Source organism: Microtus pennsylvanicus, chromosome 17, assembly GCF_037038515.1.
Source record: "Microtus pennsylvanicus isolate mMicPen1 chromosome 17, mMicPen1.hap1, whole genome shotgun sequence".
Lineage (NCBI taxonomy): Eukaryota > Metazoa > Chordata > Mammalia > Rodentia > Cricetidae > Microtus > Microtus pennsylvanicus.
In genome coordinates, this window is record NC_134595.1 from 15,332,398 (window position 1) to 15,347,376 (window position 14,979).

Genomic DNA, 14,979 nt, shown 5'->3' on the forward strand with positions numbered 1-14,979 from the left:
ACCACAGCTTTAAAAAGCCTCGAACCCACCCCAGCATGCACACACGGGAGTCCGGGAAGGGCTTTCACCTCTTGTGGGGGAAGTGAGAGAAGAAAACTGGCCTCCCCTGAACTCTGTCAACTCTTCCTGCACTCTGTCCTCTTTTATTACAAGAGTTTATTGAACTTTGATCTCTGGGGAAGTGGCATTGGATATTCGCAGGGTGACATTTATTCACTTTCTTTTATTTCCTTTAGAGAGAGTTCTCTCCAAAGCGCTCTATGTCCTGGTAATAACATCATAGACCAGGTTAGCCTTGAACTCAGTGATCTGCTAGACTCTGCCTCTGCCGCTTCCTCTGTCTTTTGAGTCCCTGTCTCAAGAGTGCTGGAACTGAAAATATGCTTCAACGATCCAGGTAGAATCAAGATTCTTTCTGTACATGTGGATCACCAGGTTTCCCAGCATGATTTGATGAAGAGTCCATGTGTAGGCCAAGGCAATTCTTGCTACTGACCTAAAATCACAAGAGACTGAACTGAATGTATTGACTTAGCTGCATGGATTTACAACTGCAACTCAACTCAGATTCTTTTTTCTGACAGTACCTTTGTTTCACTTGTAGGCTGGACTTCTGACAATGCCTATCTACTTCCAGATAGTACAACATCTGGATTTGACTCAAGGAATGTATTCAACCAGTCCCTAGATATTTATGGTGTTTGTATTTTCTCAATAGGCAATCCCCAGCTACTGTGTAGACACAATACTGTCCATTCTAACAAAGCCTATTTGCTGTCCAGAGTCACTGGTCTAGATAAATATAACAAAGCCAGCACGAAAGGATCCCACAACCTGTATCCAAGCATCCTGACAGGGGCACAATTGACTACAAGAGAATGAAGGAAAGCAATAGTTTAGGGAGGTCTCTTGTTTGATCACTCTCTCTGTGTTTTTTAACTACAGAACTTGGGACTCCATGAGTCTACTGGGCTTCACTGTACTCCTCAGAAAAACAGAAAGGCATTTGAATGGATATACATTCATGTTAAGATTATTATTTTAATCTTTATGTTTTCAAATTAAGTGTCTTGTAGAATAACACTTGTTGAACAAAGCTCAGGAATTATTTTACATATTAAAGCAATTAACAAAAAGATGTACTGAATTCTTCTCATGGACTTTAAGTCTCACTGTACTATTTATTCAATGAACAGATTTTATTCTGTATATTGTATACTGACAACAGCACTCAGTTCCCACTACCTGGCCATTCCTTAGCTCTCACCAAATATCTTAGGAAATGTTCTTCTGCTTTATAGGACTGCTTACAATTTCATGAATGTCTATAGGTAGAGATGTGTCGCCAAGGATCCACATAGTGAGACAGGATAAGAAGATGTTTCTGTGGGACTGGATACATTTGGTACAATATAATTATCTCGAGTTCCAAGGATTCTCCTGCAATCACCTTGACTGCATTCATTGCTTTTACTGTAACGAGTTCCACTGTGTGCAACATCACAAATTTCTTATCATTTGCTCTGCTACTGGATACCAAGTCCAGGCCCTAACACAGATATCCTAATCCTGAACAAACTGCAATATACAGCAATGTGCAGAGCAATAATCCATCCAACGCCTTGGAACAGCATGGACAGGAGGAGTGGTAGACCTGCTTTGGTGTTTAAAGACACTGTATATTGAAATACACGGAGGGTACAATACTTCACATTACACCCACCAACTGATTTGCTGCTCCTACGGGAGCAATACTTGCAAGTCCCCAACTTTCAGATAACTCTCTACTTCTTATATTCTGTACCATCTAGAAAGATCAAGTCCAACTGATCTTAGCTAACATATCTCTATGGGATAGTCATTTTATTATGGGGTAAAATACCAGGCTACACTGCTCTACCTGAGTGCATTAGCTCTTACATACAAACCACTGCACTCCTGCTTGCATGACAGTCCCTGATATTTGGATGGACTGCATTCTGCATGATCCATTTTGGCATAAGAGGCAATCATCTCACCACAACAGCAGCCACAGCCACTGAGTATCAGCAGCCAAAACTTTTACAGTTTTTCCATCAGCACCAAAAGCACACAGAAAAGGAAGTCGAGAAAGGAGACAGACTGGAGCAGTTCCATGGACACCTGCAGCTGCACTAATCTCACGCAGAAGCACAAAGGTTTAGAAGGGAAATACAAAGGCCCATCCATTCCCTTCAATAAAACAGTAGGAGTTCCCTTCCCACTGTGACCTGTGATCCTCTGAGCCACAGGAGATTCTGTTGTACGTCACGGCACAACATAAAAATTCCCTTCTATGAAAGCCAGCCTGCTAGCAGAAAGGGAGGTTACAGTTCAGTCCAAGTCTGACTTCTAGATATCCTACAACTGAAACAGAGGGACAATCATCTACTTCTTACTCATACCAAATAAAAGGATCCAAAGAGCTTCATCTTTTGGGAGGTCTTGAAGAGTTTCTTGACCAGCATCTCCTGAGTCTTAAGATCATTTCTGGGACATAGAATATAGCAGGCATATGGCTTCAGTGAGTGCCATATTCCACTCATTCAGGGTCCCATTTCTCAACTTCTCTAACTTACTTTTGCTCTCCTTGGAGATGCTATCCATAATTTTCAGGCACTGTGACGATACCACGGTACCACCGACGATAAGAAATGTTTCGTACACATGTGAGCAGTCTCTGGGCAGACCTGCCAATGCCAATTCTATCAGGGGATAGCCTCTGTGCAAAGTCACACACTAAGAAGATTCTCTAAATAGGGAGGGCAGTCTATTCCGCTGCAGCTTGCAAAGATCCCCTCACATGGAATTTTGTAATCTAGATAATATAACAAGTCCCTTCAGCTCCTAGTTTTCAGGATTCTCATGGGGCCAGCGCACATCATAACAGCTCTTACGCATCTGGTAGTATCAAACCAATCTCTTTACACTGACTCAAAGACAAGAACATGGCCATCATATACCCATCCACTTGAATGTATTATTGAATTTACTTGAGTGTATTATTGAACACAGCATGGTCTATGTTTTAGTTTGCTCTCACCTATACACTTGGCACAACTAAGACTTTTGTCATTTTGAGTTAAAGACTTCAGGAGTTCATTGACAGGGTATGTGGATTTCAGTTAATTTCTTTCATAAAATGCAGTCAGCGTAAGTAATGTCACATGTGTGTCTCCCTAACAATGTGCATTCCTACAGAATAAGAGAACAAACACCTTCTCACCCACGTCAACAGTAATGATCTTGTGGGATTGCCCACGTTACTTGAAAGTGAAGGAATGGTGGGTTACAAGCACTGGACATCATTTATATACGTAGATATGTAAAATAAAGCAAAAACTCACATGGATAAGGTATATGGGACAGGAAATCAAAGTCCCTAGGGCTCTTTCATTAATGGAAGCCAGCAACACAGCTATGTAAAGTGCTCCCCTAGTAATGGGGCAAGGCACAAGAAAGACATCAGAGATCACCCACAATGCACTATTCCATTGACACCTCTGGACCATGTTATTCATGGGAACCCCAAAATTGGGTAATAATAAACAATTGGTCAGAAAAATGCTTACTTTGCGATGCTACTTGGAGCACAACTGAGATACAACAAAGGGGCAATAGTGACGACTGCAAGTACCAATGCACACACTCCTATTTAGCTTATATAGCATAAAACAAACCAGGATCCTAAGGAAAGAGGAGAGTTCAATTCAGTGGTTGCCTCCCTGGAGTAGCCTCTCAGACTGATTGTGAAACATGATCTCTTTTTAATATTTATTTATTATGTATACAATATTCTGTCTGTGTGTATGCCTGCAGGCCAGAAGAGGGCACCAGAACCCATTACCGATGGTTGTGAGCCAACACGTGGTTGCTGGGAATTGAACTCAGGACCTTTGGAAGAGCAGGCAATGCTCTTAAACTCTGAGCCATTTCTCTAGCCCCTAGAACATGATCTTCATCATTAAATGGCACAGAAGGACCTAGTCTATGCTCGGCAATACTATACAAACACAGTTGACTTGGAATATATAAGAATGTTGGCTGAGCAAATCTAGAGAGTACCAGGAAGGAGAAATCCCCTGTGGTCTCTGATTTACCTCTTACCTCAATGTACTGCTTTGGTCTCCTGTTCTGGATTGCTTAGACAATGGTCTGTAAAGGATAACATGAAAGACATTTGATCCTGCACCAAGTTAGCTGAGATTTCTCTGTTTAGGTCTGTATCTCATTTTTTAATTGGGTTATTTGAAATGTTGATGTCTAATTTCTTGAGTTCTTTACATATTTTGGACATCAGTCCTTTGTCTGATGTGGGGTTGGTGAAGATCTTTTCCCATTCAGTAGGCTGCCTTTTCCTCTTATTGACTGTGTCCTTTGCTTTACAGAAGTTTCTCAGTTTCAGGAAGTTCCATTTATTTATTGTTGCTCTCAGGGTCTGTGCTACTGGGGTAATATTTAGGAAGTGGTCTCACGTGCCCATGCATTGAAGACTACTTCCCACTTTCTCTTCTATTTGGTTGTGTGTGGTCAGATTTATATTAAGGTCTTTGATCCATTTAGACTTGAGTTTTGTGCTTGGGGATAAATATGAATGTTCAACATCCTTAGCAGTCAGGGAAATGAAAATCAAAATAACTCTGAGATACCATCTTATACCTGTCAGAATGACTAAGATCAAAAGAATAACATGTTATTGGTGGCGTCTTCGACACGGTAACCTTTCTGTCCCGGTGCCCTCGCCTGAGGCCTTTACTCTGGGCTTTTGGCGCCTCCCAGAGCTCGGGGCCTCCCCCCGGGACAAGGTCAGGACCAACAACCTGTGACCTCCCCCACGTGTTCAATGCAGCCACCTGGAACCAAGAGCGACTAATTCGTGAGTTCACCTGGGTTGGATCGCCTTCCCATTAAGCCCAGAGAGGTCCCGGCTCTCTTTGGTGCATAGTGGGTAAGGTTGCCGACTCCTCCCCCCTCCACCCGGCCTTCCACCCTTGGCTAGCTAGACCTGTTTTTTTATCCGCACCTGGGAGCTCGGAGCTCCCAGTTCTATCTTTTTCTGTTTTCTTTCTGATCGCTTTTCTGTCCTCTTTACGGGCTCCCTACGGGGCGAGCGCCTCTCGGCTGCAACAGGCAGCCCCCAAAGGCTTAACTGCCTCCTCCTAGCCGGGATTGTTCCCCATCGGAAGCTCGGTTCGGGTCAGTTAGGCTATAGCAAGGCCCCCTGATTGCTCGGACGCCTGTAATTAGGGCTGCTTTGTTCGTGGCACCTCCCTGTGCCATCTGCGGATAGTTTCACGGTAATAGCCATGGGTGCTAAGCCTTCTCAAACGGTTCCCCTGGCCTCCCCATTGGGGCAGCTGCTGGAAGCTCTGAAACCTCATGCCCTAATTCCCTCCGTGATATACATTAATCCGTCTTTGCTCTAAAACTTGGCCAAAGTACAATTTACAGGGTTCCTTCAGGTGGCCTTCTCAGGGTTCATTTGACCCCGATATTTTACAGGAATTGGCTAACTTCTGTCACCGTTCGGCTAAATGGAAAGAAATGATGTACATTATGGCATTTTTCTACATGGCCATTAAGATTGACCCCTCCGTTGCCTCTCACTGTTCACCTGCACACATGTTCTTATCAATGCCATCCCTCCAGGAACCCTCTGCTCCCGCCATGGATCCCGCGGACAAACCTCCACCACCACCACCCCCGGCCTCGAGGGGCCACTCGCTCTCGCTCTCCCCAGTCGAGTGACAGCAACAGCTTACCCATTCCTCTTTCCTCCAAGGTCTCTTCTAGGCACAGGAAGGACACACCTAACACCTCTAAACGTTCCCCTTCCAGATCCCCAAGAAAGTCCCATTCCAGATCTACAAGGACTTCGCCTAGCCCCTCCGATAGAGTCCCTCATAAATATTCGTCCAACAGGTCATGCAAGCAGCTGGAGGCTTCCCCCTGCCACAGGTCACACAGACAGACAAAAGCATCTTCAGACTCCTCTCAGTCTCCTCCCCACCCTGCTCCGCCCCCTCGATCTTCCAAAGCCCCTCTAGGCTCCCGCTGTCACTGATCACCATTCTCCCGTTGTTAAAACACCCACACCTAAGGATATCAGGTTCCTAAAAGCCACAGCGGCCCCCTGTCAGATCTGCCAAAAGATAATGGCCCAGAGTTTACTTCCCAGATTTCTCAAAATCTGTCTAGGGCACTTGTAATCCCCTGGAACTTCCACACACTGTACCACCCTCAGTCTTCAGGTAAGGTAGAACGGACTAACTGCTCTTTAAAGGAAGCTCTCGTTAAGATGTCACAGGAACTCCACCTCGACTGGGTAAGCCTTCTGTCCCTTGCTCTTCTCAGGCTTTGGGCTCTCACAAAGGGCCCCCTTTTCATTTCACCCTTTGAACTCATGTATGGGCGGCCGGTTTTAACCCCCAGCCTCTCATCGGGAACCTCTCTCTCCCCTTCCTGATCACCTGCTCACTCCCCTCCTTTTCCACTTACCTTCGCTACTGTGGGACTTCACAGATCACTCATTACCTCAACCATGTGCTAATCCATGTCCAACGCCGGTTAAAATAGGAGATAAGGTATTACTCTCACCTCCAGGCCAACGTCCCTCACCTCTTTCCCCTAAACGGCAGGGTTCTCTCAGAGAAATTCTTCTAACCCCCACAGCTGCCAAGCTTGAAGGAATTCCCCATTGGATTCACCTGTCACATCTTAAACTGTTCATCTCCACGGCTCAAAATAATCCTTCATACACGGTAACTCAGACAGGACCTTGTTCTCTTAAGTTCCAAAGGATACCAGGTTCAGCCCCCTAGACTCCAGTCTAAGGGAAACAGTGGTCCCATCCGTCACTTAATCCTCCTGTGTTAACACACCCTCCCTTCTTTAAATTCCTAAATAACCATCCAGCTGCCGTTACAGATATCATCATCAAGTACGGAGTCAAGGGCTCAGGCGGTAAGCAGATTCTTAACAAAGTTCCTTGACATAACAGGTCAGTCGCTGACTGCAGCAGTGACCCCTGAAATGTTAAGGAGTATACGGTTAAAAGCTATTTTCTTTTAAGACACTTTCTTTAAGCTCTAGGAAGCCAGCCCGACCCACCTAAACAAATCAAACACAAGCGGATCATTAACGGAATAAGTATCATTTAATTTTTTTTATCATTCTTAACCCCAGACCTCCAAAAACTCCTCCACCCCAAATTTCCCCTTTAATTTTCCAAACCTCCTCCCAAACCTCCTCTCCCCTTTAATTTTTTTCTCTCTACTAATGCGACTTTTGTCTTCCAGCAACATAACTATGACCCAGATACTCAGGAGGAGCCAGACAGATGTGATTTCTTCAGTCAGCCACCTTTAAAAGCCTGCAAACAGGACATAACCAACAGGACATCGCCAGAATAATCGGACACTCCCTGGATCCCTCGACGCCCAAAGCCAGCAGGAAGCAGTCATGAGAGACCGGGCTACGCCCCCATTCCCTACCCTTTAAACCCCCCACAATTTTTTTTAATAAAACCAAAAGGGTGAAATGTTGTTCCTTTTGCAGACTACAGCTCCCAGCATCCCCCTGGACTGGAAGCCGCAAAGGCGCAGGGCATTTCTCCCAGACGCCCGTGTGTTCCCCGTTAAAAACAGGGGTCACCACGAGCTCTCTCTCTCTCTCTGCCCCTCTCTCCTTTTGTCTCTGCACACCTGTCCCTTACTTGTTGTTACCCCAACATTAAAGTGCACCCACGTGGGACAGTCGCGTGTCTGTGTCTCCGTCCTAACCCCGCATCGCCGGGTGTCTCACGTAAAGTCTCCACTCTCTAATCCCGCAGACAGACAAACAAGACAAAAAAGAATAACAGAAGCAACAAGAAGACAAGTGTCTTAGAGTTCATCAACATGCACGCAGCACACCGAGCCCTGACCTTGCACATAGTCACAAAGGAACACTTTGATCTCTTCCTTGGGTCATGGACAGATGCTGATGGCACAAAAGCCAGACGGGCTGGAATGGCCTATCACCTGAGTTCCCTCAACAGCAGTTCTCCCTCCTGCCCAAGACTACTCACTGTATGTAAGTGTTGGCTGATGGGACACTTTCTGTTGGAAGGTGACCCATTATATGTACATTATACACTGCTTCATCAGTGAACCTTATAAGAGCACTGCCATGATAGCCTAGACTAAACGCCATGGGAAGTGGCACGTCCATGCCTTGATTGCCTCTTTCAGTAGCCCACACCCCAGCCTCCAAGGCCACTGTTGGTCTCCTGGCATCTTCTCCAACCAATCCCATCTTCTAGTTAGGAATCGAGCCTTCCCATTGGCTGTTGCCTCATTTATGACATCATTCTCCCTCCAACCCTACCAGCACCTGGTAGAATCTTGGTGTTTCCATGGTGATGACTGTAAACAAATTTGGATCATCACAGGTCCAGGTGACCAGTGACCAGTGAGTGCTGTCTGATACTGGACACACTTGCCACTGAGGTCAGCTGATCAGACAAAGCCGACCGATTATCTTGCTCCATTGTTCTTTGGATTGCTAATCCTCTCCCCTTGACCATGTCAGGTAAGGAAAGAGACTTTAAAACATGTGATCCTCTCCACTGACTTTTACTATACTAGTAAATCTTTGCTGAATGTGGATAGTATTGATGTTGATATAGATATCTAGATTTGAATGTCACATTTAGCTTTGGTTCTTACTAAGTATGTGATTTTAGACAGAAAGTTTATTCTCAAGTGTTTTCCATCCACCTCAAGGAGTGAACAGTGTCACTATGCTTGGGGTCTGTACTGTTGGGTTTTCAGAGGAAAGTGACCAGGGAATAAAATCAGGCCCTTTTGGATGGTATTAAACTACAGAGACACAGGAAAATGAACAAGGCACGCAGAGATCTAGCACTCCACACCACTGATGAGACAGTCTCCCCCCACTACTGTTTCCAGTCTTAGTTTAAAATTCAGGGCGACTCTAACAGTATCGGTCACACCACGGATGGTGGCACACAACTATAATCACAACATAGAGAGAACTGGGTGGGATGGAGGTCAGTTCAAGTCTAACTAGCTCTACACTGGCCTCTCTCTATACTCACCAAATGAATATTGACTATGGACAAAATGGCGACTGCCATGGTGTACAGTTACTTGGACTTCCCTGGATTAAACATGGAGAGTGGAAGAGAATAAGACGATTGTGGAATCTGAGAAGGCAGTTGTTGTACTGAAAGAAATATTGACAGTGTTGCTGGAAGGACAGACCCACAGGAAGTCAGGAAAGGGGGCAAACACAGTACGGGTCTAAAAGTATATAAATATATGAAGGCACACTGCAGAGGGGACCCTGGTGGTCAACAATGGTAGTTTAGAACACAATGTTGAAGACGACCAGATTATAATCAAAACAGACAAGGCATTGTCATTTCCCAAGCCATGTTTAACCAAACGTAACTGTTCAGATTAGTCTGTACAAAGGTTCCCTGGCACATATAGAAAGAATATCCTGATCTGGTCCCTACTCTTGCACTCCATCCAGACCACTTTCTGCCCAGTTCCCCATGTCTCATGTGCACTGGTGGTGTTGGATAGGATCAACTGGGGCTGCGAAGTCCAGTCAGTTAGAGTCTGACCATGGCAACTGACACGCTGTTGTGGGGGAGGGGATTCTCACAAGGATTCCCCCTTAGAAGAGATATAAAAATTAACAGTTACTGAGGAGCTGTTAAGAAAACAATTTAATCAACAGATATTAAATTGAGAAGCAATCATATTCAGAGATGAACCCCATAAAACATTAGCATTCTCAAGAGGACACACTAAACTGGTGCAAACAAGAAGAAATGTTGTCAGTAGGTTGTATTTCTGAAATCATATTTGAATAATGCTTGAAAATTATGAAATTATAAGAGATCCTATTTATACAAGAAATCCAAGGGGGAAAAAAGAGAGAGGGGAAAGGAATAATTACCTAAATTCCTTACACATTTGTTAAACATCATTTCAGAAAAAAAAACTCAATAAAATAGAGATTGGCCTGGTGGTCATGGCAGGGGCTCCAGCACCAGCACTTTAGAGGCAGCAGCAGACCTGTCTCTGTGATTTCAAAGCCAGACTGATCAACGTAGAGTGAGTTTAGGTCACTCTGTACTGTAAGATCTGCAGAGAACAGGACAAAGTTAAAGGTATGGAATATGCCTATGGGTCTCTTCCCAATAATAACCTCTGTTGTAGAATATATTTGCAAGGAAGTGTCCCAACAGGCATTATTATATTACAATCAGGAAAAAGGAGCATCGTGTCTAGATCTGAGTGAGGATTAAGGCAGATTGACCAGGATTTCCATGCCCAGACAGGAAAAAGCAGACAGTTCATCTAGTGTTTGTCATCTTACATAGCACCACCGATCGATCTTAACCCATTTGCTTGAGATATGTAAGGGAACATAGGTGCTAGACTCTCCCACTCAGTACAACCTGGAGATAACACAGTCCCTCCCAGGGGATAGAAAGCTTCCATCTCAAATTTTTCCAACTCTCTTCTTGCTTCCTACAGAAAATTGCCAAAGTGCACCTTTCACTGGGACAGAATGTGCTCTGCAGCCCTCTGTGCCTGTGCTGAGGAATGCCACACCCTCAGCAGGAAGTGTGTGCAATTTCTATGGGGTCTGTACCCCAGCTGTGAGCTCAGCATGGCTCCTGTCATCAGACTCCAGTACTTGCTGCCAGCAGCTCACTGACAGTGCCTGTCTTTACCAACGAGTTGGCACGACCATGCTGACTAAGCCAACTGACCAGAACCAGATCTCTACTTCGACATTTTTCTATCCAAGTGTTCTCCACTGGGATCTCAGAGAAAGCACCACCAGAAGGGAAGCTCCGTTCCTGGATGCCCCTTTAACTGTCATTGACCAGAATACCACCCCCTCGTCTCGGTCTATAACAGCCCAGTGTGATAACACTTTCCATATCAATGCATTACCACCATCCTATCCAACACTGTCTGCCTGCCTTGTACAGGCAACACCATCAAATCTACCAGATCAACGATATATCCTGGCACCTTGCTACCTGCATGGAAGTCAGGTCTATTATTATGACCAGAACAGCCTGGGTCCTCCGATGGCTGAAGAATTCTGGCAGTGCCAGCAGGCCTATGGCTCTGTGTCCTGCTCTGGGAATCAGGCTTCCACTCTGCACCCAGAGATGGTGATGGCACTACAGGAGATTCAGCCAATGAACATCCAAACACCTTTCTCCACCTCTCCCATCTACTGGCCCACATCTGCTCAAACCATGCCAGACACCAGTCTTCAAGGTGAGTAAAGCCAGGAGGAGAGGTGTGAGATCAGCCCTCAGACGAGACACAGCTCTACCTTTCAGAAGTGGATGTCCACACAGAGGAATAATGGGAGTCCTGACATGGTTGGCTGTGGCTCAGGCTTATTACCCCTATATTCAGTCTCTATAATGAGAGAGAATACAGGAAAGTGAGTGACATTCAACCTTCATTAGACATGTCCAAGGACCACACCACAGGAACGCATTTCACTGCCAAGGCTAATCAGCCCCACGTACCAGCTCACTAAAATCACCTCCTTCCTAATCTATGTCTCTAGTTTCTAGATGTCACCAAGAATTTTTTTTCTGTTTTTGTATCACTAAGTTTCCCCTGAGTTGAAACTAGTATCGAGAGAAATGGAACCCTGAATCTGACCTAGAGGAGGTCTTCTCCCACACTCCTAGTGTCTGCTGTGACATTCTCTAACACTTAAGATGTAGTGACAGTTTGCTTTGACCTGTGTAATATTGATAAGTAGGAATGAAGCATCTAGCCCTATCTGTCTCGCTCAACCTCTCTCTGTCTTTGTCTCTGTCTCTTTTCTTCCTCTAGATCTCTCTTCCACTTTCTCTTTTTCTTTTTTTTCTGAATCTTCAGCAGTGACCCAAGGCCAAGACTATGTAGACATGTTCTCTGTTACAAAGTGGAAGCTAAAACCTACTACAGTTTTACATTTTCGCATCACTAACAAAAAAATCTGTGAAATGTGGAGCTTAAGGAATATCAGGGCTTTTGAACTGCTTGCCTTTCAGAATTGAGGAACTGATATGGATACCTAAACTCATATAAAAATCCAGGCTTCAAGGCCATATGAGTAATACAATGAACAGAAAGAAACTGGTAGAGATGAGTAAGAATAGGAAATAGTGAACAACACAACCTGTCTCAGAGCAAACTTCCAAGGCAATGAGAGGCACTGTTCCAAAGGAAAATATGGGAGACAGGGAAGAGCACACACCAAGGAATTCTACCACCTCCCCATGATCACTAAGCATGTACACACCACACAATCACAAAAGAAAACATGATATCACACGGTCATGAGAAACAAATGAGTAGTTACTATGTGTCTCCAAAGAGGGCTGCTTTCCCTGCTCCTCCAGCAGAACTCATAGCAATGCCTGTAACACTGCTGCAGGAGCCTCAGTGCTCAGGTGCACTGAAAGGGGGGGTAGCATCTCACTTACCAGGCACTGACTTTGAACTTCCTCTCTTTCAGTGGTGGAGAGGGAGATGACCCTGGGATTGACACCTTCAGAGCAGACACTGTGTCTGCTACAGAGTCCAGACCTCGGCAATGCCTGCACCCAGGATGCCCAGATGACGACAGCACCTGTCAGTGGGAACAGGTCATTAACTGCCCTCATGCACAGTCCTTCTGAATTCCTGGCCTTGCCTCCAGCCCCAAGCCTGGAAAAGACACAGAAGAACAATGCAGATGAGATGAATGCTGAGCAATCAACACCTCTGGATTCCTATGAGGGCACAAAATGCAACCAAGACGCATCACCCCTCCCTTCAGCACACCCTGGCATGCAGCAGCCCTTCAACTACAGTGATGTTGGGAGCCTGAGGCAGAAGCTAGCTTCTCAAAATGCCACTTTGGGAAACAGTGGCCTTGGTCTGGAAGACCCTGAGGCTCTGCAGAGTGTCATGGAGTCTAGCAATGACTTTACAGACATGACTACTCTGGTGGCAGATATTCACCTTCCCCAACTCTTAAACTCCATCACTGACCTTGACCAAATGGAAGATCACACAGCAAGCCAAACCAAAGACTCCAAAGACATCAGGAGGGATCAGGCCCAGTCACGCACCAGCATCTTTAATGGACTATCTGAACTAGGCAAAAAGAAAAGCCAGAAAGTCTCTGATGTGTTTCATGGAGCTCTTCAGGCCAGAACCCATCACGAGGATATGCTGAAGGAAGATGATCCTGGGACCATAGACAACACGGCCAACCACGTGCAGAGCAAATCTCAGATATTTGTACCCAAGAGGCCCAGCGTAGCAAGAGCACAGGGGAAAGAAAAGGCCAAAGAGACCAGAGAAAACGGCTCCAAGAAAACACAGGAGCTGAAGCCATCAAGTCACACAGTCAAGGCAAAAGAGAAGCCCGCCATCCCCAAGACCAAGAGGAAGAGGAATCCACCTGAGCTCAGCCATGACAGCTTTAAGAAGCCTCGAACTCACCTCGGCATGCACATGCTGGAGTCCGTGCAGGTCTTTCACCCACTGGGGAAGAAGAGTGAGAGGAAAACTGGCATCTCCTCCTCCCGGGCTCTGCTGAACTTCAGCAGCAACAAAGATCCCAGGACGGGTCCTGATACCACATCACTGCTGGATATGCCACGTGAGGGCCAAAGCCTTGACAAAAGCCTGGGCAAGATTCAGAGACCAGGGAGCAGTGCTCCCAAGCGGTATCCATCTCCATCCCAGTATGAGCTTCCCCAACCTGGGAAGGTCAAGTTAGTACCTCTGCCTTTCCCAGTCCTGGACAAGCCTCAAACCAAACCTGTTTCTAGAAAGCTCCTCTGCCTGGCTTCACGCAGGCCCACTGTGGCTTACCCAGTGAGGCCTCACTCCCACTCAGCTCAGCCTCCCACGCTCAAGCCATCCCAACCAGCTCCTGCCAGCACATCACTGATGGCCTCTGACAAGCCAGCTCTGCCAAACGGCACCAGTGCCACACGAGCCAACATAACCAAGCCCATCCAGTCTTGCCCTGGGCCTCAGCCGGCTGCCTCTTTGCCTGCACCCTACAGAGCATCATCTCACACTTCACTCCACAGGGAGCCTCTTTCTGCTGCCAGCAACAAGGCCCTCTCATCTCCCAAAGCTAAAACCCAATACCTGCTGCTAGACTTCAGTTGCCAACCCATCCCATGGAGGAAAGTGGACATTCCAGGGCCAGTCATCTCACAGCCCATCACTGAAGAGCAGAGGCCAGAGAGGGAGGCCATGAAGAGGCGGGCTCAACAGGAGCGAGAGAATGCTGCCAAGTGTACCTCCCTGGGAAAACCACAGCTTTTCCTTCAGAGGGAGAAAGATATGGAAATTTCGAGATATTATGGCTATGCAGTGTAAGTGCTGCCCAAACCTTTGGGACACAACGCTGTTCATCATACACAGGTAAGATGTAGATACACATAGATATTCATGCATACATGAAGTTTAGAGGCTTAGCCTAATGTGTAGATATGTAGATACATACATAGTAATGCAGAATAATATTTAGATATATGCATATATATGAATGGAAAGACATAGTTTATAAATTTATAAATATTTGAAGACACTATAATTGACTGTAGAAACTTAAGACTGTGATTTTATCCATGAGTATATAGAGAGGGCTTTGATGTCTTCCTTAGAACTTTACTATTATTAATTTATGTTTCCTAGTTATGTAATAATACATGTTACATAGATACAACATACGCTATAAGTCAGTGGTACTACTTATTTAATGTTAAAGCTGTAGCAAAAAGCTCTAGTGGCAATAAGATTATTTTCCTGGACTTTAATTTTCAGGATCCTAGGATGATGTGGAAGTCCCCTCTGTATGCTGTGAATATGTTTTATTACCATTGGTCATTAATGAGTAAAGCTGTTTCAG

General features: G+C 45.5%; 1 protein-coding gene across 1 annotated transcript; it reads left to right on the top strand.

Annotated features, from left to right (window-relative positions):
• Window positions 1-8,582: 8,582 nt before the first annotated feature.
• On the top strand, window positions 8,583-14,447 carry LOC142837165 (uncharacterized protein C2orf78 homolog). The gene is made up of 4 exons (XM_075952127.1): window positions 8,583-8,589; window positions 10,575-11,336; window positions 12,580-12,920; window positions 13,257-14,447. Exons 1-4 carry the CDS (start codon window positions 8,583-8,585, stop codon window positions 14,445-14,447), a joined length of 2,301 nt encoding a protein of 766 aa, XP_075808242.1.
• The last annotated feature ends 532 nt before the right edge of the window (window positions 14,448-14,979 follow it).

Excerpts from the sequence above, each read along its gene's own strand:
- LOC142837165 (XM_075952127.1), top strand. Across the intron at positions 11,337-12,579 it reads GCCAGACACCAGTCTTCAAG|TGGTGGAGAGGGAGATGACC; the intron begins GTGAGTAAAGCC and ends CCTCTCTTTCAG. Across the intron at positions 12,921-13,256 it reads AGCCCTTCAACTACAGTGAT|GCCAGAACCCATCACGAGGA; the intron begins GTTGGGAGCCTG and ends GGAGCTCTTCAG.